This window comes from Suillus fuscotomentosus (genome assembly GCF_016647785.1).
Source record: "Suillus fuscotomentosus strain FC203 chromosome Unknown F5891scaffold_49, whole genome shotgun sequence".
NCBI lineage: Eukaryota > Fungi > Basidiomycota > Agaricomycetes > Boletales > Suillaceae > Suillus > Suillus fuscotomentosus.
Window position 1 is genome coordinate 285,596 of NW_024539561.1, and position 23,465 is coordinate 309,060.

General features: G+C 41.6%; 5 protein-coding genes across 5 annotated transcripts; 4 read left to right on the forward strand and 1 right to left on the reverse strand.

Moving 5' to 3' along the window:
* Positions 1 to 3,387: 3,387 nt before the first annotated feature.
* F5891DRAFT_891223 (uncharacterized protein) lies at positions 3,388 to 3,549 on the forward strand (the record flags this gene model as incomplete). Its single annotated transcript, XM_041373298.1, has 1 exon — positions 3,388 to 3,549. A coding segment is annotated over one exon (162 nt), but the record flags the coding sequence as incomplete, so codon positions are not given.
* Positions 3,550 to 7,550: 4,001 nt separating this feature from the next.
* On the forward strand, positions 7,551 to 9,165 carry F5891DRAFT_1243750 (uncharacterized protein; the record flags this gene model as incomplete). The annotated part of the gene is made up of 4 exons (XM_041369769.1): positions 7,551 to 7,660; positions 7,710 to 8,151; positions 8,179 to 8,596; positions 9,105 to 9,165. Exons 1-4 carry the CDS (start codon positions 7,580 to 7,582, stop codon positions 9,163 to 9,165), a joined length of 1,002 nt encoding a protein of 333 aa, XP_041222715.1. The 5' UTR covers positions 7,551 to 7,579.
* A 4,162-nt stretch (positions 9,166 to 13,327) lies between these two features.
* Positions 13,328 to 13,610, forward strand: F5891DRAFT_957690 (uncharacterized protein; the record flags this gene model as incomplete). The annotated part of the gene is made up of 2 exons (XM_041375503.1): positions 13,328 to 13,410; positions 13,463 to 13,610. 2 exons carry the CDS (start codon positions 13,328 to 13,330, stop codon positions 13,608 to 13,610), a joined length of 231 nt encoding a protein of 76 aa, XP_041222716.1.
* A 1,649-nt stretch (positions 13,611 to 15,259) lies between these two features.
* F5891DRAFT_894091 (uncharacterized protein) lies at positions 15,260 to 15,511 on the forward strand (the record flags this gene model as incomplete). The annotated part of the gene is made up of 2 exons (XM_041373341.1): positions 15,260 to 15,299; positions 15,357 to 15,511. Coding segments are annotated over 2 exons (195 nt in total), but the record flags the coding sequence as incomplete, so codon positions are not given.
* A 4,961-nt stretch (positions 15,512 to 20,472) lies between these two features.
* Positions 20,473 to 20,906, reverse strand: F5891DRAFT_1192321 (uncharacterized protein; the record flags this gene model as incomplete). Its single annotated transcript, XM_041367591.1, has 2 exons — positions 20,473 to 20,797; positions 20,854 to 20,906. The coding sequence occupies 2 exons, from the start codon at positions 20,904 to 20,906 to the stop codon at positions 20,473 to 20,475; spliced, it is 378 nt and encodes a 125-aa protein (XP_041222718.1).
* Between the last annotated feature and the right edge of the window lie 2,559 nt (positions 20,907 to 23,465).

Here is a 23,465-nt window from a genome sequence, read left to right on the forward strand (position 1 = left end):
AGCCAGTCAGATCTTATTCTTAATTACTGTTTAAATATAGAATAGAAAATTCTCTAGCAATATCTCGGCCAAACATAATTTCTTCTGCTGGGTATGAGGCCCTTCTGACTCACCCACACTATCCTCGGATGATACAGCTCAATCCTGTTCCTCAGCATATACAAAAATGTGGGTCTTATAACTATGCTATGTCATTTAGGCCAACTTTTAGATGGTAGAAACATCCTAATTCTCAGATACCACAGCTACATGTATCTTATGAGAATACTGAAATTTATATAAAGGCCTTATTATAATATGAAAATTGTACAAGGTGAAGCAAAGATGGTGTGAAGAAGAAATAGTGACTAGCTAGCAAGAAAGCTAGAGCACTAATAAAATCCTACTGAGTGCAAATGTGCTGTGTTGACCCAAGAGGATTGCTATGAAGTACTTTCTTCAAGTATAATGTGAAAGGAGTAAATACAGAATGGAAGGGAACAAATCTGATCTTGGAATGCGAATCTGCTGGTAGGAACAAAGGCAAGACCGCAGGTCCAGTGAAAATGCAATGAGAACTGGATGAAAGTGAGAGGTTTCTAGGTAAGGAGTGGTGGGTACTAGGTAATATGCAGTTCTGTGGCTAGGTATAGACGAGGCCTGAGGCCAAGATAAAACTAGGTATAAATTGCTAAGTTAGAATCTGAGAGCAATTCAGATCCGTGCAGAGCCTAGGTAATGAAACTTAGAGGCGTGTTCTTGGAGCAGTCAAGAATATGCGTGTTCAAAGTGAGAAAGAATCAAAGCTTGTCAATTGATCAAAGATACTAAGAACATCTAAGTAACTCTGCAAAACAAAGGTAGCATCTAAGGGAAAGAAAGTACTATACTGTATGTAGTGTGTGAGAGTATATCCTACTGCATGAGTGTCTGGAACCCATAGGCAAGAACTGTAGCGATGAAGAATAAGGCAGATAAGTAATATGTAATTAGGATGTGCGCAGAACAGAATACATAGATACATGTAATAAGCCATACTACTTATCAGTCAACTCAAAAGAGAAAATGGACACACACCAGCAGAGTTTGGTGGACATGGAAAGGACACATATAGACGGTATAGAGAAGCAGATCCGAGAGCAGATGATTATTGGATGAGTGATGACTGAGAAGAACTTGTTGCTAGATGAAATGAGAATGATATAGAACTTGTAACTTCCTATAGGTCCTAACATAAGTATCAAAAGACACTTGTTTAATATTGCAGCCTTCTAGCTATGCAGCACCCATGCAGTGCATAAGAATATCACAATTTATCAACATGATATAGATCATGGATTTTGTAATGTCAATAAGTTCTAATTTATATATACACATTACTTATAATAAATAATAGTATACAGAAATAATAAACTTTGTGGCCTTCCAGCTGTGCAACACCTATGTAGCTCATAAGAATATCATAATTTATCAACATGATGTATGGGCAATGGCTAACTGCAGGGCCAGATAGCCAGAGCACCCACTGAATGTGGTCTTTGGTGCTGTTGATCTAGTCTATGATCTTAGAGATGATTTCCGTGTATGTCTTTAGAAAGCACTTTTTCCCAGTATCTAGACCTATCTGTGCCTTTTGCATACACCATGCCACTAAGGTCTAGTGTCTTGCCTGAAGACATATGAATAGATGCTAAGTGAAAAGTACATCTAGTCCTCATCTGTATGGTAAACAAATATCTCTACATCACAAGTAACTTGGTCCCAGAAGCTTTGAATGAGTGCATTCAAAACATTAATAGACTGTTGAGTTGTACTTTCTGCTTCAGAGATAACATTTTTCCTGAGTCTCTTCTCTGTAGATACAGTAGAGTAGTGATAGTGAGCGAATGAGCAAAGCACAAAAAGTCATAGAATCCTCACAGGAGTTAGCTGAGGAATGAACTGGGAGCACTTGAGAGTCTGCTGAACTATTTATCCGATGATGCCCTGTATTAATGGAATTCCACCAAGAGTCTTGTCTTGCATTATGAAATTGTAGACTTGACCTAACTTCTCAAGAAGCTGGAGTATTCCTTGGTCCTAATCTGTTTGAGTGAGAACTGTCTGCATGCATAACAGCTGAGGCAGGAAATAAGACTCGGAGTGAAACAATGCGTACTTTGGATGCAGAAGACAGTCTTCCCAGTACGACCTTTGCATAAGGATGTACCTATGCAAAATGATCAGTTTGGTTCCAGCCAAGAGGAATGGACTCATACATCTACAAGCTTCCCAATAACACTGTCAAATATCCTGAGAGGTCAAAGATATGTGTCCCCAAAATTATGGCCATGTTCACTGGAGTAGCATCATCGTATCTTAGATGGTGTGCCAAAAATACCAAATAATTCTATATGACCCATCCGATTGAGTGGATAGAGCCATGGAGGAAGGACAATCTTGCCTAGACTGAGGAATAAGCAAAAAACATCAACTTGAAAAGTGAGGATGAAACCAACCATAGGCTGGTTCGGTGAAGGATGATTGACAAGTCTTCAGAAAGTTGCAATCATTGCCGGATTCTGTCAGCAACACCCTAAATCTGTTGTATGAGCTCTGATGGTGATCTTGTAGAAGGGAACAAGATAGATTATTAGTTATAAGACTGCAATAGTGGAATAAATGAGGTCAAAAACAGGGGACAGTCCCAGACAGAACTATCAACAGATGCAAAGTTGAAAGTCCATGAATCCCGGAAACTATTAGACCATCCAGATGCTGAGAGATATCACATTAAACATGGTAGAAGAGAAATATACCCACTATATACACAACCACACAAATTCTTTCTAGGAGTGCAAATTATATCTGTTAGAGTTGACTCAATGCACACATTGTCTAATGCTGACCATAAACCTTGTTTACTAGATGGCTAAGTGTTCATAATAAAATTTAAACTTCATCCTACAGCTGAATATTCACCTTCTTCCATGCTCTTTCAGCCTCCTTACATCTTTAATGATTGGTTCTCGCTTTGACCACTCTCTTATGCCTCACTGGCAACACATGAAGTCTTTCTCACTTTTGACAATACCTGATGGACATGCATGTGGTATGTCCTGGAAGACACCTCATTATTCTCCTTGCTCACTCACACATAAGGTGAAACCCCCCTTGTGTCTATGGGCATGATGTGCCTTAAGTTGACTCTTCTGTGCTGCCAAATCAGCATTATTCTTTTGAAGGTGGATGTCGCCTTAACCTCACTTCCTTCTTTACATATACTGTGATAATGTACCTCGTGTCTAGAGCCACACAACTCATATGCATATTTTACACCATGATCATAATTTACCTTTATCTTTAATGCATGTCATCTGTACTCACTTCTGTCATAAAACTTTGACCTTGCTCCCAACTAATACTTGCTTGCAGTCTGGCTACCCCATTGTTAGCTCCTGCCTCTTGCATGAACCCACCCAAGCATACTATTATGGCCTTGACCCTATACTCATGCTTCTCTCTATTACTTATACTACTCCTGCTACTGCCATGGGGATGGGCCATTGGATTGGGATGCTGAAAGCAGGTATCTGAGGTTACTTATTATATAAAAGTTTTGGTTGGATTGCAGGATACGACACTGGTATGTCATACTCACAGTTGCAGGATACATAAAAGATGAATCTAATTGTCTAATTGGAACTAGATGTTGTGATTTGGGCCTCTCACCCACTTCCACTTGCTTCACTGCCTACTTAGGTCTTACATTAATGCTATCACTCAGCTCTCTCTTTCCAGCTGCCATGTCGCCAAGGGGCCCACCACACCCTCTCGCACTCTCAATTTTGATTCTGAGAAGGTGACAATGGTCACACACAAGGGTATTACCCCTGTTGAACCTTGGATCTTCAAGGGGGTGTTATTCATGAATGTCTTGGGGCTTGATATGAGGGGTGGGGCTCGACTAGGGTGTGGTGTAATTCTAATAAGGTGGGATCTGTGAGTGTGAAAGATGGCTGAGTGGAGCGGGTTGGTCAATGCTCAGATTTTGTGGGAAGGGCTGTTGATATTATGGACCTTCAAGGCAGTGGATCATGCCTAGACTGATGTGCTTTGGTGCGCTGTAGAGATAAGGCTTGGCTTAAGCTGAGCACAAACAATGGAAGTGTTCATAACCCTCTAAATAGGGACCTCCCTGCCATATTAGGTGACATGATCATCAGAGAATTTGCTGTGCATATGCTTTCTACCCAGTGTCTGCATTTTTGAATTGACCTTTTGGATTGCAAGCTAGCCTATGATAGTGGCATCACAATGGCCATTTCTGTGCCCTCTTGGACCTTCCTGCAGGACATATCTACTGCATTTAGGCAGACAGTGGTACTTAGGAACATGACATTTGAGGAGGGTGGAAATGAGACACTTAGGAGTGTTAAAAAGGTTGGCTTATCATGCTTTTCCCGTGTTGAATTAACACTGATATCTAGAATTAGGGATAAAGCCACACTTGTTTTGAACATTGAGAGTGCAGACATAATGGAGACACTGCTTTGACTCGAAGATGAGTATGAGGTGGACTTTTAATACAAACCACTTCTGATCCAACTCCTATGGGCTCTAATTGCTCAGACAAAATCAAACCAGCAGGGAGCTTTATATCACTTTCGAGGGGGCAACTGAGGCTCATTTCCTTGCACACGGGATTGTAAGGGAAGGGGTGGTGGAACAGGTTGGGAGGGCTGGAAAAGAATCTACGAGAGAGGTTGGAGGGAGGGGCTATTGTTTGTGAGTTTTTACTCTCTTGTTCTCACAATATTTTGTATATGCTTGGGATGGATCTGATTAGGCTCTAGATGATTCTGCAAGTAGTACTCTCAGTGCATAATCTTGCTGTGTATGATGTCGAGCTGTCTATGATGAAGAGAGAGGAGAAAGCTTACTGACAGATGCTCTCATAGCAGTGGATGAACCTAGTTCCAAGAGGACCCCATAGAGCTCAAAGAATGCAACAACCAACTCTGCCCCAAGACCCTCGAATATCTCCATACATTTTCTCTTTCAATTTTTTAATTTTTATTTTCCTCACTACCCCATAATTTACAGGTCTGAGATCTGACCTCCCACCTCTCAAATGCTCTCACACTTAGGCCAACTTGCAGGTAGCACTCGGACATGACCCTGGTTGACCTATGTATGTCAGGCTTTATTACACATCTGAGGCACAGATTCAGTATTTATTGCATATCAGCCTTCTCTAAAGTAGTCAGTTGTTTGATTGTATTATTCTTATCTGCCATACTTCAGCTGCTGCATCTGCAGAACAAAAAGCTGCATCTGGCGACTTGTCTTTTTTTTTTCAAGTGTAAAATCTAGAGGTGCACCTCCAACTGACATCACTGAAGCGCATATTTCTCGAGGGTTGAGATATGAGATGTAGTCCCATCTGTGAGTCCAAATATACAGGACCTCAAACTCTTGGATGAAAAAAGTGAAGAGCATGCGTCAACCTCTCCCTCTCTCATTTTTGCCTATCTCTTCATCTTTCCTCATGTTCCTGCTCATCCATAGTGCCAGGGCCAGGGCCAGCACCTTCATCTTCATCTTCATCTTAATAGTTGTTGGAATTAACCACATCTTTCTCATCATCACGTCCACCTCCAGTGCACCCATCATTTCAAATCCACTTAATATCCTGGACTGGTCATCAGTTCTTGTTATCTAAGTCATCTTTTGACAATTCCACAACTGGCTGGTGCTTAGAGGTCGATGGAGCAGGTGAAGACAACCTTCTGGCCCACACCATAAACAATGTAGCACTCGAGCTCGCGCTAGGCCCGTATTCAGCCATTTCACGCATTGCGTTAAATGTCCATCACACTATTCACTTCCCGATGCAACCCAACACATATCTGCTGAACCCGACACTGTGACCAGTGGACCCAACACATTGGCTGCATCAGACCTGACATTTTTCCCATGCACTTGTCCTATCCGTGTCTTGTCTTATCAGCTCACCCCACTAGGTGCATAGTTGATTATTTCGCACATTACTTACGTCATCGCCAGCGCTATTACATGTTTTTCCCATAGTATGCAGCACCTTGTGTTTATTTACATGTACATCGGATCCGAAATTCTTCAGCCACTACTTTCGCCTATAGGGTTCCGTATTTCTATGTACTTATATATATATTGGTTTCCACATAGCACATTCATCATCCAAGTAATAGGGAGCCGTCTCCTGATGCTTTGTGGTCAAATCCGATATTCCATAGTTCTTAGTTGACATTGCGAATATTACTGCTCTTTTCATCCGAAACACCTGCTGTTATTGATAATCCACATACCGCTCGCTATACCCGATGTTCCCTTTTAAACCTGACGCAAATCCACACCCGAAACCCGCTAACCCGCAAAACCTGAAAATATCAGCCAACACTTTGGCATCGGACTCATAATTATACCTTCGGATTCCATTTCTCACATTCAGACTTTTGACAGTTTATCAATTAACTAAATACAGACTTATTCCAATAACTAACCCCTCGGGTTGAACACACTTGTCTAGCAAGTATAGCAGACTAGGCTGTCCAAGACCACTACAACATTTTTATATTGCTGACACTTACTTCGTATAGTATCAAGCATTGTTGTATCTTTACAATGAGTCAGTTGATTCCTGAATGAAGTGTCCAGTTTTTACTCTAGTAGTCTTCTTCCAAGGCCTCCTTGTCTGAGAAAATAATTAGAACATTATAATTATAAGCCCAATTCATATATGCTTACTGCACCTCCAATATCTCCTCTTGCACCACTTCCTTTGTCATGCCTTGCCTCATCATTGTCATTGTCTTCCTCCTCATCCTCATTTTCATCTATGATAAAATGTTCTCTGATTCTTCTTGTCTCTTCCTCCACTTCCTCAGAGCCATCATCTGAAATGACCTGGGGATCTGTCATAGTTTACGCCAGAATTGGACATCACATTATAGGTGTACAAGAGCCAGATGACTTTGTTAAATGTGAGGCTGTGCCAAAGATGAAGAATGGTGATATTAAGATCATCCCGTACAGCGACTTAAAGCAAGAAAGCTTACTAGATGCTGCCCATGGAGATCATCACACCTAGTCTTATATTGTGAGTACTTGAGTACTGTCTATTATGCTGATATAATCACAGGAGCCCTCTCCCAATGCTCAATGTGGCCCAATGCTCTGATGTTATCTTCTTAGATAGATGATCTATAGATAAACACCTATAAAAACAAATATCTCCACAGTCAGCAATTTAGACAAATACTAATGGCTGATAATGTGTTCGTTTGTGGATAAGATAGACCGCAGTCATACTTTGCTTGATCATGTGATCAAATCGTGACTTTTTCGTGACAAAAGTGCCAGAATTGCATCTTGACCTTCAAATTGCCTTTGTTCGCAACATTAAAACCACAGAAAGTTGGCTGGAGTACATCCCCAGAGGACCTAGGTTTTAGAATTAGAATATAGTTTAAATTGGGAGTAGAGATAGCTTTTTCGTACTCGGAACATAATGCATTGTGCTTTGTCAGCTACTCAATGATCCGCTTCAGCAACAACGGAACTACATTCTCTCTCCACTATGCCGAAACGAAAATTGTTCAATGTTGCAAACCTCGGAAGTTGGGCAAAGTCACTCAGACACTCAGGAAACAAAGAAAATGTAAGAAACCTTATAATTAAAGGCAGAAATACTGAGACAATGCCCACAGGAAGTCCCAATGACAATCAATGTGTCCGAGTCTCCTCCATCCAGTCCGAAGAAGAAAAAGACGAGAGTAGCAGTTACTGCAGTATTGGATCCTCCTCCCTTTGTGCTACCAATAATACAGCCATCTCCGAGTCCACTTTACGAGTCTGAGCTTGAGCATGCCAGGATAAATACTGTAACAGGGTTCTACAAGCCCTCACCCACTGTCAAGGAGGCACACTTAGCCTTCAATGATATCAAAAGAATTCTTAGACCACCGAAGAAGACTGCTAGCTACCAAAACCCTAAGCTAGACTCAGTCTTTCGTCGCCGACTCAAAGGGATGAAACAATTCTTGTGGGTCTATGTTGACCCACAGTCTTCGGCATATGGAAAGTGGACAATGGCATCATTACTTACTGCAAAAGCTCTAGAACGAAAGCCCGCACACTCACGAGTACTCCGTGAATGAGTACATGCCTTCATTGCAGATCGCGAGAACCTCCCATTTAATATCTACGGGACATGGAACGAGTCATTACTTGACAAAGGCGAGGATCTCACACAAGAAATACACATCCATCTGCAGGGAATTGGAAAGTATGTGAAGGCTATGGACCTCGTTGACTTCCTCGACACACCAGAAATGCGAAAACGGAGTGGACTCACGAAGCGAATTCATCTTGCAACTGCACAGCGATGGATGAAAAAGCTCGAGTACCGTTGGACAAAAGACCCAAAAGGTCAATTCGTCGACGGCCATGAAAGAGATGATGTTGTGGCTTACCAGCAGGAAACTTTCTTGCCTGCATGGGCAGCAATCAAGGAGAAGACTCGAGATTGGTCCTGTCACGAGAGAGATGGAGATTACCCTCGTCCATCACTACAGGAACAGAAGACAGTTGTATGGTGGCATGACGAGTCCACATTCTATGCAAATGATCGTCACAAAACACGATGGGTCCATAACAGCGAAACAGCTGTGCCCTATGCGAAGGGGGAGGGACCATCACAGATGGTTGCAGATCTTGTTTCTGCTGATTACGGGTGGCTGCGGTCACCTGATGGAAAAGAGGAGGCTCGTGTCTTCTTTAAAGCAGGAAAAAATCGTGAAGGGTACTTCACAAACCAGGACATCCTCGAACAAGCTCAAAAATCAATGGATATTCTAGAGAAATACTACATCAATGAAAACCACGTTCTCGTGTTTGACAACGCAACAACTCACCTAAAACGCGCAGATGGAGCTCTCTCAGCAAGAAATATGCCAAAGGGAACATCAAAGACAGAAACCAATTGGGGTGTGGAGGTTAACATTCGAGACGTGGCTGGCAAACAAGTTTATGGTGCAGACGGCAAGCTGTTGAAAGGAAAAATTCAAATGAGTGATGCAACCTTCACAGACAGATCAAAACAGTCACTCTATTTTGGTGAAGATGCTGGACCCAAAGCCGGTCTCTTCAAAGGCATGGCTGTGATCTTGCACGAGCGAGGCCTTATTCAGGAATCAAAGCTGCGGGCACAGTGCAAGGACTTCAAGTGCGCGAAGGGAGCAACAAATTGCTGTTGTCGTCAAGTGCTATACAATCAGCCAGATTTCATCGCCGTCGAATCAAATCTAGAAAGGATATGCAAAGCAAGAGGATTTTCAGTGTTATTCCTTCCGAAGTTCCACTGTGAACTTAACTTCATTGAACAGTGCTGGGGATATGCAAAACGAATCTATCGTCAATATCCCACATCATCAAAAGAAGCAGACCTTGAACAAAATATTCTCTCGGCTCTCGAATCAGTACCGCTGGACAGTATGCACCGGTGTGTTAATTGTTGCAATCTTACATTCAAATTTTCACACCACTCAGGTTTTCAACATGAGCCTGCCGGTTCATGGATGCATACCACAAAGGATTGAATGGGAAGCAAGCTGCGTGGGCTTCAAAGAAGTATAGAGGTCACCGAGTGCTGCCAGATAGTGTTTTGCGCGATCTTGACGGAGCTGATGCATAGTGTGATGGTCGATAGCAAAATGTAACATAGGTCACGGTCAGGTCACTGCAAAAGTCACACCGCGTGATCAAGCGAACTATGACTGCGGTCTATCTTAGCTGTTTATACTTTCCCAAGCTATGTTCAGACAAAAGTACTTCTGTGAGGTCAGCAACAAATGCAATTAATCCAACAGTATGGATGCAATAGAAAATGAACAGAATGTAATCACCCCAACAGTATGGCAGCAACTAGAGAAAAAGAGAAAAGTCAGCCCAACAATATGGTGCTGAGAAAAAAAGAAATAGAATGATAAGAGAAACTCTTCCTTCAGTAACAATTCTTTTTGTAATAAACTTACTACAGAAAGTCGTGCGAAGTTATAACAATCACCGCCTCAGCATAAACAGGTAGAATCAAAGGTCAGAACTAATCAATGTTCAGTAGAACTTTTAGCTCACTATTGAACCTGCTGTCAAGGAACTCACAATGAGTATTAAACAGAATCAGGAATAGATGTCCTTGGCTTTCAGTACCAAGTCCCCTATTCAATAACTAAAGTCTAGCAGACAAAGAAAACCCTGGCTCAGTATTGCTACTCAGATGAGTGAGGTCAAGTATCACTATCAACTCTTGAAGTCTTCCCACTAAGCCTTTGCTTAGATGGATGTAAAGATAACACGAAGATCCTGGCATGAATTCAGAACAATAACATGCAGACTTTAAATGAAGCGAAAAAAAAACAAAGAGAAAAAGAAAAGAAACAAAAACAGAAGACAAAAAGAAACTAGAGGTTCACCAGTAGAAAATCAAAGACAAAGTTTGCTCAATGTTGAGCACAGTAAGCTCAAGGTAACCTCAGTTGTTGATGATGAGCTAAGGGTATTGCTGGCTGTTGCACACAATGACCTCTCAGTTAGTTGCTTAACAACTCTTGTCACTGTTGTTGATACTGATCACACTTCACACTCAATTCTATCTTTTTAAAGTGGGGCTTCTTATTATTATGGGCAAAAATTAGGGTCTTATATAGACAAAATGTGGTGGCTGTGCTACTATTTCCCACATTCTTAAGAGGAATGGGCTTATTCAGAGTGTACCAGTAGCTATTTATATGAGTCATTTGTATCATGATTGTGTCATCAGTCTTTAGTCATCTTAAGATATGGTTTTGTCATGATTTGGTGTTAGGTCATGAGTCACCTGACTGTTAGGTTATATGGCTTAGTATCATGCGACCAAAGGTCATGTGACAAGCTGATTATGCCACGCAAAAGAAATATTCAAGATTTGTTGGTGTTTTGTTCTGGTGTTACATTATTGTTCATAGAAATGACGTGAGCCATGTATTCAGGGTTTTAAAGGAGTTTTCACAAAGTAAGTTATGCAAAAATTATTTTTCACAGTTGCCTGACATGCATAGGATTTATTCTGAGTCATTGTCGATGGTGACTAATCAAGATTCATCACAGAATTAAATGTACAAAAATATTCAGTCTATCTGAGTCCAGTGAAATGAAATATTGTCTCAGCTGCCTTCTGACTTTAGAGTAGAGAGAAATTGTTCCATAATGGTTTCTTGGGTATTAGGCTCATGAGAGAGCATTAGTCATTCATGCATCAAACCAATTTGGTGCATGTCAGCATTTAGACTCAGAACCTTTGAAGGTGGAGAACACTTTCGCTACTTGGTATTACCATCGTGTTTAACCTGGTATTACAAAGAACCTGGGTGACAATGTCCCAATCAGGATGCCTGATACTCCTGCTGAATTTTCATTGGCAGGGGGGCTGCAATCTCTTGAGTAACAATTATCTTCAAGGACTGCCTAGGCTTTGATCTTTTGCCTGACATCTTTATTGATAGTGATTTGCAGAGTGCTATGGCAGGTTTGCATAAGAATGTCTAGCAACTATGGTGAGGATGGGTGTGTACTTACCTTTATGTATGCCAAGATGAGCAGTGATTGCGTCTTTGGCTTTATCTTATACAAAACCTACAATAGCTCAGTAACATCACCTGCTGTTCGAATGTCCAACTTACTTTTTCCCTTGCAGCAGTAAAGTCCACTTTCGTCAGCTGCATCCACAAATCCTAGATACCGGCCTCTGCGCAGATGGTCTAGACATCAGCACCCAAGTTGAATCATTCTTGGCCATGATGAAATATTCCTGGTCAATATCTTGGCTCAGGCCCATACCTGACGACATCTAGGAGAAGATCAAAACAAATGTATATTATGGCAATGGATTTCTGATATAATAAAGTAGGAGAGTGGATTTTTAGCAATGTTCATTAAAGCAGAGGTACCCAGCATGGGTCTGAGTGTCACAATGGTATCTTTTTATAGACAATCAATATCATTTATAATGGGCTTGAGAAAGTGATTAAGATTCTTGAGACTTGGTTTCCTTAGTTTTGCTTCATTCTGAGACACATATAGTTTGAAGGTTATAAGAAATTAGTAAGATACTAGAAGTTATATAAGGAAGTAAGGGACTTAAGAACTTGAGATATGACATCATGTGATGGCCTTGCAAGTGTCATGTAATGCAAAGCTTGAAAGCATCAAAGTCCAAAAATATGTGTCCCAATAAATGCTACAAAATACATTAGACTTATCCTATTATTGGAGATAACACATAGAATATTGCTTGGCTATGGTGATAATAAGAGAATTAGTATGCAATGAATGTGTGAGGGCAATGTTAAACTGTCTGTTCTCTTATTTCTCTCCTTCCTGATCCAAACACTATATCTAGTCATTCATATTCTATTTTCCATCCCATATACTGTTAATCAATGTGCCTTTCTGCATTTAAAGCTGCAGATACAGAACTTATCCCTATCAAAGCTAGCAAATAGATACACATTCATTTAAAGTTGGCTGGAAAATCATTAAATATATATACTTATTATTCCAAAACATGAATTGAACATGCTAACATAAATAAAAATGATAAGAAGAAGGGATTTAATTATTATGGTTCTGTAGCACAGGAATGCACCATGAAGGAGTACTTCTACACTCTCCTTGAGATGTTAGAAAGGCTGGAGTATCATGTCAAGAATTTGGAGGCAGATTAGTGTAGGGATAAAAATGAGTATGAGGAGATGTACATCAGGCATCATGAAGAGATCGACAAATGTGAATGACACATAATGATGGACTGGAACAACACCAAGATCACATTGATAAATTAGAAGAAGAGGTGTAGTATAAGCAGGCAATGATTGACTTTCTCACTGATGATATTGAGTGATTAGAGGAGGATACAAATTGACAAAAGATAGACATTGATAGGTTGATTGAACAAAGTGTTGAAGATGGTACTGCATGGAGGAAGTCAGTTGCAGCACTCAAAGATACCATAATTGTGTTGTTTGATAATATTGACTTGGACTCCTGTACTTAGGCTATTATATTTAATGTTCACATATAACTGATTACTCCTTATTATTGTTTCATCTTACTGTCTGCCAATTTGCTTTATCACATACCAACCTAATAACAGATATTATTAAATGTTCCTAGCAAACACTGAGCTTTCTGGGCAGATTCCTTGACTGTCCAAGTGATATTTGTCTTTCCTGTCTCTCAGATCCAGTCTTTGCAACCCAGAGATACATGCTATGGTATATTTGAGATCTACATGACCATTAAGAAGCAGAATGTAGCAGATTATTATAAGCCACATTTCTTCATAGACAAAATCAACGCTATAGGTATCAAACGGTAAACAGTATGTTTCACTTTTCATTTATGAACACTGACACTATCTTTTAAGGTATGATTCAACATCAGGTGGTGAACATGAAATTCAGAGAACAATGTTTAAACTACTCAACCAGCTTGATGGCTTTAACACTTGTGACAACATCGAGGTTATCATGGCCACAAATAAGATTGAGATGCTAGATCCTGCACTTATCTGACCAGGTCGTATAGACTGACAGATTGAATTCCCACTGCCTGGTGTGAAGACCGTCTGGACATGCTAGCTTTGTGGGTGATGAAAGCAGACTTCACTGCTGCAAGGGAGCAGGTAAGTTGAATGTTCAAACTGTGGCTGATGTTGCTGAGCCATTGTGGGTTTTGTATGGGAAGAATGAAGGCACCCTTGAAGGTCTGTATCTGTAGCTTGTTCCTGTTGATTATTAATTCACATTTTCATGCACTATTACCTGATTGATTTATGTGCATTCTGCAAGGTGACTCTTATCTGCAAAACCCTCTGCTCGTGCCCACATTGTGACCTTACTATCTGGCCCCTCTATTCACAACTGGTGGGTTTGGAATTCATGACTTCAGAGATGCTACACTTATCGGTTACATGATAATCCACCAACAACCATGCACAAGTGAAAAGTAAAAGTGCGCCTCCTCTTTGTATTTTTCCCTCGCAATTATTGCAGTGGCTATCAGATATCAACACAAGTTCGTGCCCATCACAAGTTTGATCTATGGGCTGATGGCTTAAAACCTGCACAGGGAAATCGACCTGAATATCATCGATTTGTGGAGAGTATTGGACATACAATGAGGACATGTACTTGTGCATGATGTGACACCCAGTTTGAATGTATCATGTGTTCCACAGCAAAACCGACTAAATCATCCAAGACAACCGCAAGCTGTCCCTTTTAGTGCCATTGCAGAACTCATGCACATTGGCCACAAGTTTAGATCTACGATCATTTGAAGATATGAAGAAACTCTATAGCAGACAGCTTTTTCTCTCACTCGGCAGAGGAGGCTGAAGTGCACAAAGTAATAAAGCATACACAAGCTGGAGAGGTATCATTCAGGGGTTGCAGGAACACAGTTGGCACAGTGTATAGATCTGAGAAGGATGCCATCAGATTTTCACGATGGAGTTAGGCACATGACCTTGCTTACCAGGGATTGCAACTCAGCGCTACCACAGTGTGAGGATCTCTCATATAGTGACGAGCATCAAATACATGGCACCCAAAAGTACTCCCCTGAGCTCAACAGCACAGTGGTATGTGCCAGGTAGAATAACCTCCTCTGCCAGTGTTGGTCAATGAGTTTTATTATAATTGAGTCTTTCATTCATAATTTAAAGCTTACCCACTGTAATATGCCTCAATATTCTGACGGTAACAAGAAATATCAGCACCTTTCTAGATCACTGATACATGGCATGTGGCCAGGCAATCATGATAACTTACATGATGGTTTCAGTCAAGTCAGTATTATCAAATATGTCACTCACCACCAAGCATTGCAGGCATGACCACAGTAATCAAGCATAGTGTAAAGCACTTAATACAACCAGACAGGTACTAACAACTTTAGGGTGGGCTAAGGAGATCCATTCCAGAATAAATATCCTTATATGGATTAACCCTAACCCCAAAGCCAATATAATGTACATCAAAAGATCTCAACTGAACTTGAAACTCAGCAATTAGCATACTTGTGTGCAGAAGAACACACTTTTCAGTTCCTCTTCAGGGCCCAATGCCAAAACCATTATCTTTCCTACAATGACTTGCTAGCAGCACCCTCTCCCACTCTGCCACTCACATGACATATATTGATTTTTCTTAGTAAAGCTGTCCCCGTCGATTTGTTCCGCTTTCTGTTCGTCTGTACAGGTGAGTCTTCTAAAGGTTAGCTCGTATTGCTCATAATTGTGCTTATATGTCTTTCAGCTAACAACCTCATCATGATCCAAGCACTTCTCCTTGACCACATGGGGGTCCTTGAAGTCAGTGGTTATGTTTCTGAGAAGTGCAATATTGCTGACTACCTTGGACCACAGGCAAAGGCAACATCGGGGCTGAAGGATGCTGACTTTCTTGTTGAGCCCTTCTCTGTCAATGTGCTCATCAAGTATCACTGACAAGAAAGTGGTGTACGGAGTTTGAAGAAGCATGTTGACAATGTGGGACTTGCACCAGTGGTATCATTTGCATTGCTCATCGGGTGCTGTAGATATTCTGAAAGGCTGCATTGAAGCTCATCCTTGACCTTGGCGAACTCGTCTTCCATGAACCACACCTGCCCCATCTAGTCAGATGCTCAGCCCAAGCCCAAGATATGGATGCATTTTCCATGCAAGGTCTTTGCTGATGTGACTAACCTTGTTTAGTTAGGTTACATAATACAAGTGTGCCTACAGACAGCCGCATCGGCGCCCTCGCATCCTCGGGGGAGGTGCAGTCATAAGTCATGTTCCTCTCCTCCCACTGCTTCAAGTTCTTTACTCCATTTGCTGATAACCAAGTCAATCCAGCTTCATAGAACTAGCTGCGCAGTCCTTATAAGAGTACACCTCACACAAGCCATACTTTATGGAAGCAATGCTAATAATCCTCTACATTTCTCATTTACACCTGAGGTTGATGCTAGGGCGCTCATGACAGGTACACAGGGGTTAAGCAAGGCTGTCCTCAAGAGTGGTGCATGCATTTATTCTCGTGGCCACTCTAAAACTCACCTTGCAAAAAGATGGGCTCAGCTGGCTCATATGTTTCATCAACGACAACGCAGCACTGAGAAAGATGCTACAGACATGGAAAAGCTTTATACCTGTCATCAGCTTTGGTTAAAGATGAATGAGCATATAGAGTGCATGCCAAATCCAACCCTTCCTTTGTTTACCCCTCTAACTACATCCAAACAGTGCTGGGGCCTCTCATACCCACGTCACTGATGCCATTCACGCATTCACAGCCGCCCACCCTTCTTTTACATCCCTCCACTTTGCATGATGTCATCCAAGATTTCTTTATGTACAGAGTGGCAGAGATTGGGCGCCTTATTCCATTCATGGTCCAACAGGTTAAGAGAGCTGGAGAAGGAGCCATGAGAGCGGTTGGAGGGGCTATTGTCACGGTTATGAGCTATCTCTCTCATTTTTTGTGCCTGCTCGGAGTGGCTCTGAATGAATCACATGACTAGAAATAAAGCATCAACATCAAGTTTTCAGCTTGTGATGGTCAAGACACATCATGGAACAGTGGCCTTCAAGTGTCCACACAGAAGTTCAACATTGGCTTCTGGGAAGAAATAATCACCACATGGGGAAGCACATTGCTTAGGGCATGGATGACCTCTTATACAAAGCCTTGTGCATGACTGCACACACGATACAGAGGCATAATCATCACTATGAAACTAAAAGGAATGTTTATCTCATATGCCACACCAAATGGAAAAAAACATTACCTTGAATGGACACAAGTGACCGCAGTTCAAACAGAAGTCGCAGGGTCACATGCATCCTCCTGAAAACATGGTTTAATGCACTGCTTGAGTTTAAGGAGTGACCATACACACCATCAGGTGTGATTTGGGGTAGTTGACCTGGTTTTCAGACATACTTGAATGTCTCCGGGTGCCAATGACAAGTGATAGGAAGTGCCGGACCAAGGGCTCTCACCTTTAGAAAACCGATGTTTGGCCTGGCTCCATGCATGAATCCAAGCGAAGCCATTTTGTTGTCCAGTTTGCCGGAATTTTGAACCAATAACAAGATCACAATATAGGAGAAAACCTTCAGAAAAAGAAATAAGATTGATGTGCATGCTTACTCTGCCCTCTTCGCCTTGATAGTTGTCAATGGTGCGCAATCGAACCTAGAAGCTGATTGAGCACACAAAGAGACTGCCTTACAACAACAATGCATACCCTTCTCATAACTTGTACATGTTCAATCGTGATCCCACAACTCAAATCATTTTTATCATCTCCCTCTTGGTCAGCAAGAGCAGCTTGGTCGTGCTCATCAATCACAATCACTGCCTCATTAGCAAGGACATCTCACAGTTTGGCAAGCTGACCAAGGTAGGTACAAAGAACCATGATGTCACCTTCTTCAGGATAGCAGCCTTGCCTGGATAAAACTGATTAATCCTCAAACTATGAAGAATTTTGTGTGCTCAGACCTCAACAGATACAACACTAGTTCGCAAATCATTTGCACCTACAATAGATCAGCGAACAGCTAAATCATCAAGGCAATAAAAACCCTTGCCTCATATAGATTGTACTTGCTGGCAGAGTCTTCTCAACCCTCATTTTCCCTATGGCTGTGATTGATGAAGAACAGAGGGATAGTGGCAGACAAGCTCATGGTCTTCAAGATCAGGGTAGAGCGTATTCCTGATAGAAAATAAATATGGGCCTAATATAAGTATAAGAAGAGACACACATAATCAAACTCGAGATTGCTGGCCACATTCAGTATTGTACATCAATCTGAGACATCACAGGTCCAGAGCTTGAAAGACATTCCATCAGGGACATGTTAAACTTATAGAGATCTTGCCCTCTCAAGTGATCCATGGACAATGCTAGTTGGATGTCAGAAAGCATATATTAATTTCATTATGAAGTGCTCACAGAAATTTTCGAGTGTCGGGCAGAGTTGTAAAGGGTTACCAATCATAATAAGGTGCTCAATTGAGGGCACCAAATGTTACACACTCAAATAGATCTGTTAGGTAGAGCCCTAAGAAGGGCGTTGTCTGCTAATGTTCATGACATAACTGGAAGGGTCCGGTGTAGCGACTGAGACTAACGACGTCGAGTCGGCAGATATCAGAGACGCACATATCACGTGACTTCTAAGACGGATGTCTTCAAAGTCACTGATGTTCTCAAGGTAAGGACTGTCTTGTCCGAATGATGAGTAGTCAATCGAGGTAGGCTTAGGCGTGATGAGCACCTAAGAAAAGATACTAGAGACTGAAGCTGAGGGGGCTTCAGAGGGAAGTATGTTCAAGGGAAGATTGAGTAGATTCAAGTTAGGGAATCTAGTACAGGGTGACCGACTACTTATACTAAGTGGAAAGGGTTAAGGGCAAGGCTACCGTACTGTAGGTAAGGGTAAAGGGGAAACGGAAAGGGTATAGGTACAATGGCAGTATAGCCTAATTAGTGATGAGAGGTCGAATGCGGAATGAGACTGAGAAACGTTGGAACGAACCAACAGTAAGAGATACAATGCGCAGTATGCACGAGTCAGATAAGAGATAAAGGAAGATAAGGAAAGCCACATTGGTGGCACGAGTCAGAATGAGTCATAGCCCAAAGGCACGTGTGCACGTTGGTGCGATAGGGAGGGGACGAGGGACTGGGATGGTCCCGAGGATCCGATCAACGGATAGTCGGTGAAGGAGTATGAGCCGGAGGGAGGTGAGGACGAGGATGAAGGCAAAAATGATAGGGGGGCAAGTAGCCGATGTTACTTGTAACACCAAACTTCCAAGCACATGAGCCTCCAGAACCTGTCCAGCTTTCTCAACGAGCAAAACTTGAAAACTTGGACCCCATAAGAACTCAGATCAGATAGACACAACATTAATCTCATGGGGCAGTTTAACGCTAGTTGGTCAACCTCAGGCTGTGCTGGTAACACAAATGTCTCAAGGACTGATGGAAGCGCAAGGTGCAGGTGGTGGGACAGGAGATGTTTCTGGTCTTGAGTGTGAGGGCAAGGTTGTTAAGCATGGTGTCATGAATTGGATGCCCAGGTGGGCACAATATCAGTGCCTCACAAAGGAGGCTGATAGCTCAGGTGATGTCATCTACAGTGGCTCAAAAAAGTGTCTCAATGTTTGTAACTTTTCATGTAATTGCTTTATTATGAGCCAGGGTGTGGGAATATGACTAAACTGTAGGGAGGTGTCATAAAGCTATACTTCTTAGCCTCATTGAAGTTCCCTATAGCGTGGGAAGCTGATGTCATCATGTGCATATATGGCTATTTTAATTTGGTGACTTATTGAGACACTTTTTTGACTTTCAGTTTAATCAACACAATCTCTATAATTATGATACTTCATGTGGCCTCCTGTTGCTCTTATCACTTCTGCCACTCTTCTAGACATGCTATCTATCAATTTTGAGTATTTCTTCTTAGCACTTCTTTCTCACTCTGCTGCAACTCTGTCCTACAGCTGAAATAGCCCCTATGATGAATTTTGATAGGCTGCAAGCAATTTCTTGAATATTTTTCAGAGATATTCAATAGGGCTGATGTATAGGGACTATGCTAGACATGATAGAACATTGATATCATGGTCTTTGAGCTGCTAGTGACTAACTTAGACATATACTTAGGATCCTTGTTTTATTGCAACATAGTATCTTTCTCATTAATCTATGATTTCTGTATGCTTCTTAGCAGACTCTCATCTAAAATAGAGATGCACCCCTTGGTATTAGTCCTTTACTTCACTTCACACAGAGAATATACACTCTATTACATCTCATACAGTCCTATACCTCTATGTTTGTTACTCTACACTTGAACAAGGATCCTAAGTATATGTCTAAGTTAGTCACTAGCAGCTCAAAGACCATGATATCAATGTTCTATCATGTCTAGCATAGTCCCTATACATCAGCCCTATTGAATATCTCTGAAAAATATTCAAGAAATTGCTTGCAGCCTATCAAAATTCATCATAGGGGCTATTTCAGCTGTAGGACAGAGTTTCAGCAGAGTGAGAAAGAAGTGCTAAGAAGAAATACTCAAAATTGATAGATAGCATGTCTAGAAGAGTGGCAGAAGTGATTAGAGCAACAGGAGGCCACATGAAGTATCATAATTATAGAGATTGTGTTGATTAAACTGAAAGTCAAAAAAGTGTCTCAATAAGTCACCAAATTAAAATAGCCATATATGCACATGATGACATCAGCTTCCCACGCTATAGGGAACTTCAATGAGGCTAAGAAGTATAGCTTTATGACACCTCCCTACAGTTTAGTCATATTCCCACACCCTGGCTCATAATAAAGCAATTACATGAAAAGTTACAAACATTGAGACACTTTTTTGAGCCACTGTATGTCTACAGCACCACATTTGTTGAAATGGGCGACAAGGGCAAGCCCTAGGCCATCCAATGAGAAATTCCGAAATTTGTGCCCAAGAGGGCGCAGATGCAGCACTTTGTGCAAAGAGATGGCCTTATCGAGGTCATTAGGATTACCTTGGTGATTGAAGTGATAAAGACCAAGTGAAATAGCCAAGTTATTCAGGTAGACACCACAGTCAGGATGTCCCTTGGAGCACAGAGACACAACATCACGACAAAATTTTATACCTTCATCTAAATCAGCAATGTTGCCGTTTTGTCTAATCCATGATTCAAGAGTACTTGAAAGCCTGTTAAGTGCGCTTTGACGACCCACAGGACAGAGCTCGAGGATGACTCATTGAAGGCAGATGCCTTCATTGGATGCATCTGTTGTAAGATTGTTGCATTTGTCAATTGCATAATTGACACCATCTTCCCCTGCTGCAATGCTATGAAGGTAGGTACCCTCTAGACAGAGAGGCAGTAGCTCATAATAGAGTTGGGCTCCTTCACGGATGTTGGCAGCAGTAATTTTTTTGTTGTGGCGCCAAGTCAGTGCCTCAGTGAGATCATATAGAGATAAGGGACGATCAGGATGGTGTTTGTATCACATAACGTCCTTGCGCCTTCATGAGAGATGAGCAGTGCTTTCTTCAAAGTAGTGCCATGCATGGAGATGGAGGCGGAGAGGTGAACAGAGCAAGGGAGGGAGTTATAGAGATGCAGAAAGGTAACCTTGTACTCTGTGCGAATTTGTTACAGCACAATGGCTTAAACTTTGGCCCTCCAGGGATTGCCAAGTTGACAGCTTCTGCAGCGAAGAAAGACTTCTTGTCAAAAGGTAGCTTGCATTTGAAAGGTGGGAAGGGCATACATCTAAAATGCTTGTGGCCACACTTCTCTCGATGCATGGCTAGCCTTGTGGAACTCCATTGCACATGATAGACAGGCTTGATAATGCAGGGGATCTCATTGAAGAAAATGATTGTGTCAGTGATATGATAAAGGACAGTACTACCATACCTTGCAAAGGTATTGAATATTTTCAAAGTGCGAGCATAAACTCCTTGATCTACAAATGGAAGATCAGGTCTCGAATTGCTTCTGAAAGTACTCAATAGACTTACAGGGTCATGGTATAGCCTCACACTGCAAATTCTTCAGGTGATCAAACTTCAATGGCTGATTTCCAGCACCTTCTCAAGTCGATGTTAATAGATATGTAGATGCCTGTGGGTATGCTTTTTTTAAAAGGAATATTGAGATTTTGTTCACTGATAACTGTAGATAGTGTGAGGATTTATAACAAAATGAATATGGATAATGAAACCCACCTTCAAGTTCATCATCATGGGGCCACTGGCAGTTTAGAATCCATATCCACTAGTTTACCCCTGGTGGAGCTGCTGCTGTCATAAGAACTGAGCTTGCCAGGGAACCGAGATACCATTTTATAATAACTGTCAAACACTCTGAGCCTCAAGTGTTCACCTGCCCCACTTGACTCATGTTGAGCAACATCAATGCATCCCAAGGCAAGTCATTCTGTTAACTACTACTACCCAATTACTGCTTAAATTCATTGATATCATTGGTCATTCAGAGAGCAAAAATAGAAATTTTTGTGCTAGTTAATACCCTGTCAGAGTTGCTGAACACTCAGGCTCTCACCACACCAGCAGGACACTCATTTGTTGCAAACATTGCCCAGCAGCTGGAGCTGGAAAGGTAGCACACTGAACTGGAAAGGCAGCTTCAATTAGCCTCCTGCAAACTTGAAGAGGAGTGGCAGCACAGGCGTCAGCTGGAGGAAATGGTCCAATGGCAAGGAGAACAGCTGAAACAACATCAGGAACTTCATTTTTTACTGATAAGACTGAGAATAGCTGAGTGCGGTGGTTCAGTGAATTTCACAACTTATCTGTCATTCACATGCGCTAACATTTTGCTTTGATGGAGTTGGACAGGTCAATGCCAGTGATTGTGAAATAAACTACATAGCTAGTAGTCATACTAAGTACTGTCTTTACACCTACGATATATGTACACAAGCTTCATGGAAGTAAAGTCAGTAACTAGGAAGCAAATGCATGACAGAAAACCAAAGCTTTGGAGAGTACTTGGTCAGGTCAAAGCTACACAGCTGAGGGTATGACTCATACTGTATAGCTTACATGACAGACAGTCTGCTTGAGTTGTCTTACACACCATGAATCTTAACCCAACAAGTCCCAAATAAAATATGAATGTGACGCTGGAGAATGGGTCCAATTCCCCAGGCCTGAGTAAGGCAGATTAACCACATCAGAAGTCCCACAAACATTGACATGCGGTGTAGAAACAACAATACAGCGAGGTGCGAATGAGGCTCCTGACTGTATCTATAAATGTTGTAAGGTCATGCATTGCCTAGTCTGCTATACTTGAGACAACAAGTGCATTCAACCCTAAAGGGGAAGCAAGTGCAGCAAGGATCTAGAGGTATGCGCTGAAAGTGCTACTGGTTGGCCAATGCAAAGCCCGAGAAAGCGCAGGTGAGCGCATGTATTGCACGAAGCGTGGGAAAATGCACATGTGTATGCAGAAACAAGAGAGAGTAAGAATAAGCTTGCTTAAGTGATAATGAGATACTAGATAAGAGATGTGAGTGCGAGGTGAATATCAGAGAATAGATTTCTACTGCAACTTTCTAGGTAGTAAGTGGGTAGTTCCCAAGTCCAAAAAGATGAGAAGTCAAGTAAGGTGTCTAATGGTATGTACTGCTGGCGCTTAAGTATGGCACCTAAGTGCTACTGAGTAAGGTATGTAAAGATATATATAAGTAAGGGTCCATGATAAAAATAAAGGTGGAATGATATGCAGATAAGGGAAATGGAATTATATGCACTAGAGAACTTGGTAGACAGTGGATGGATGCATCTGGATGGCTGGTGCTATAGGGCGCTC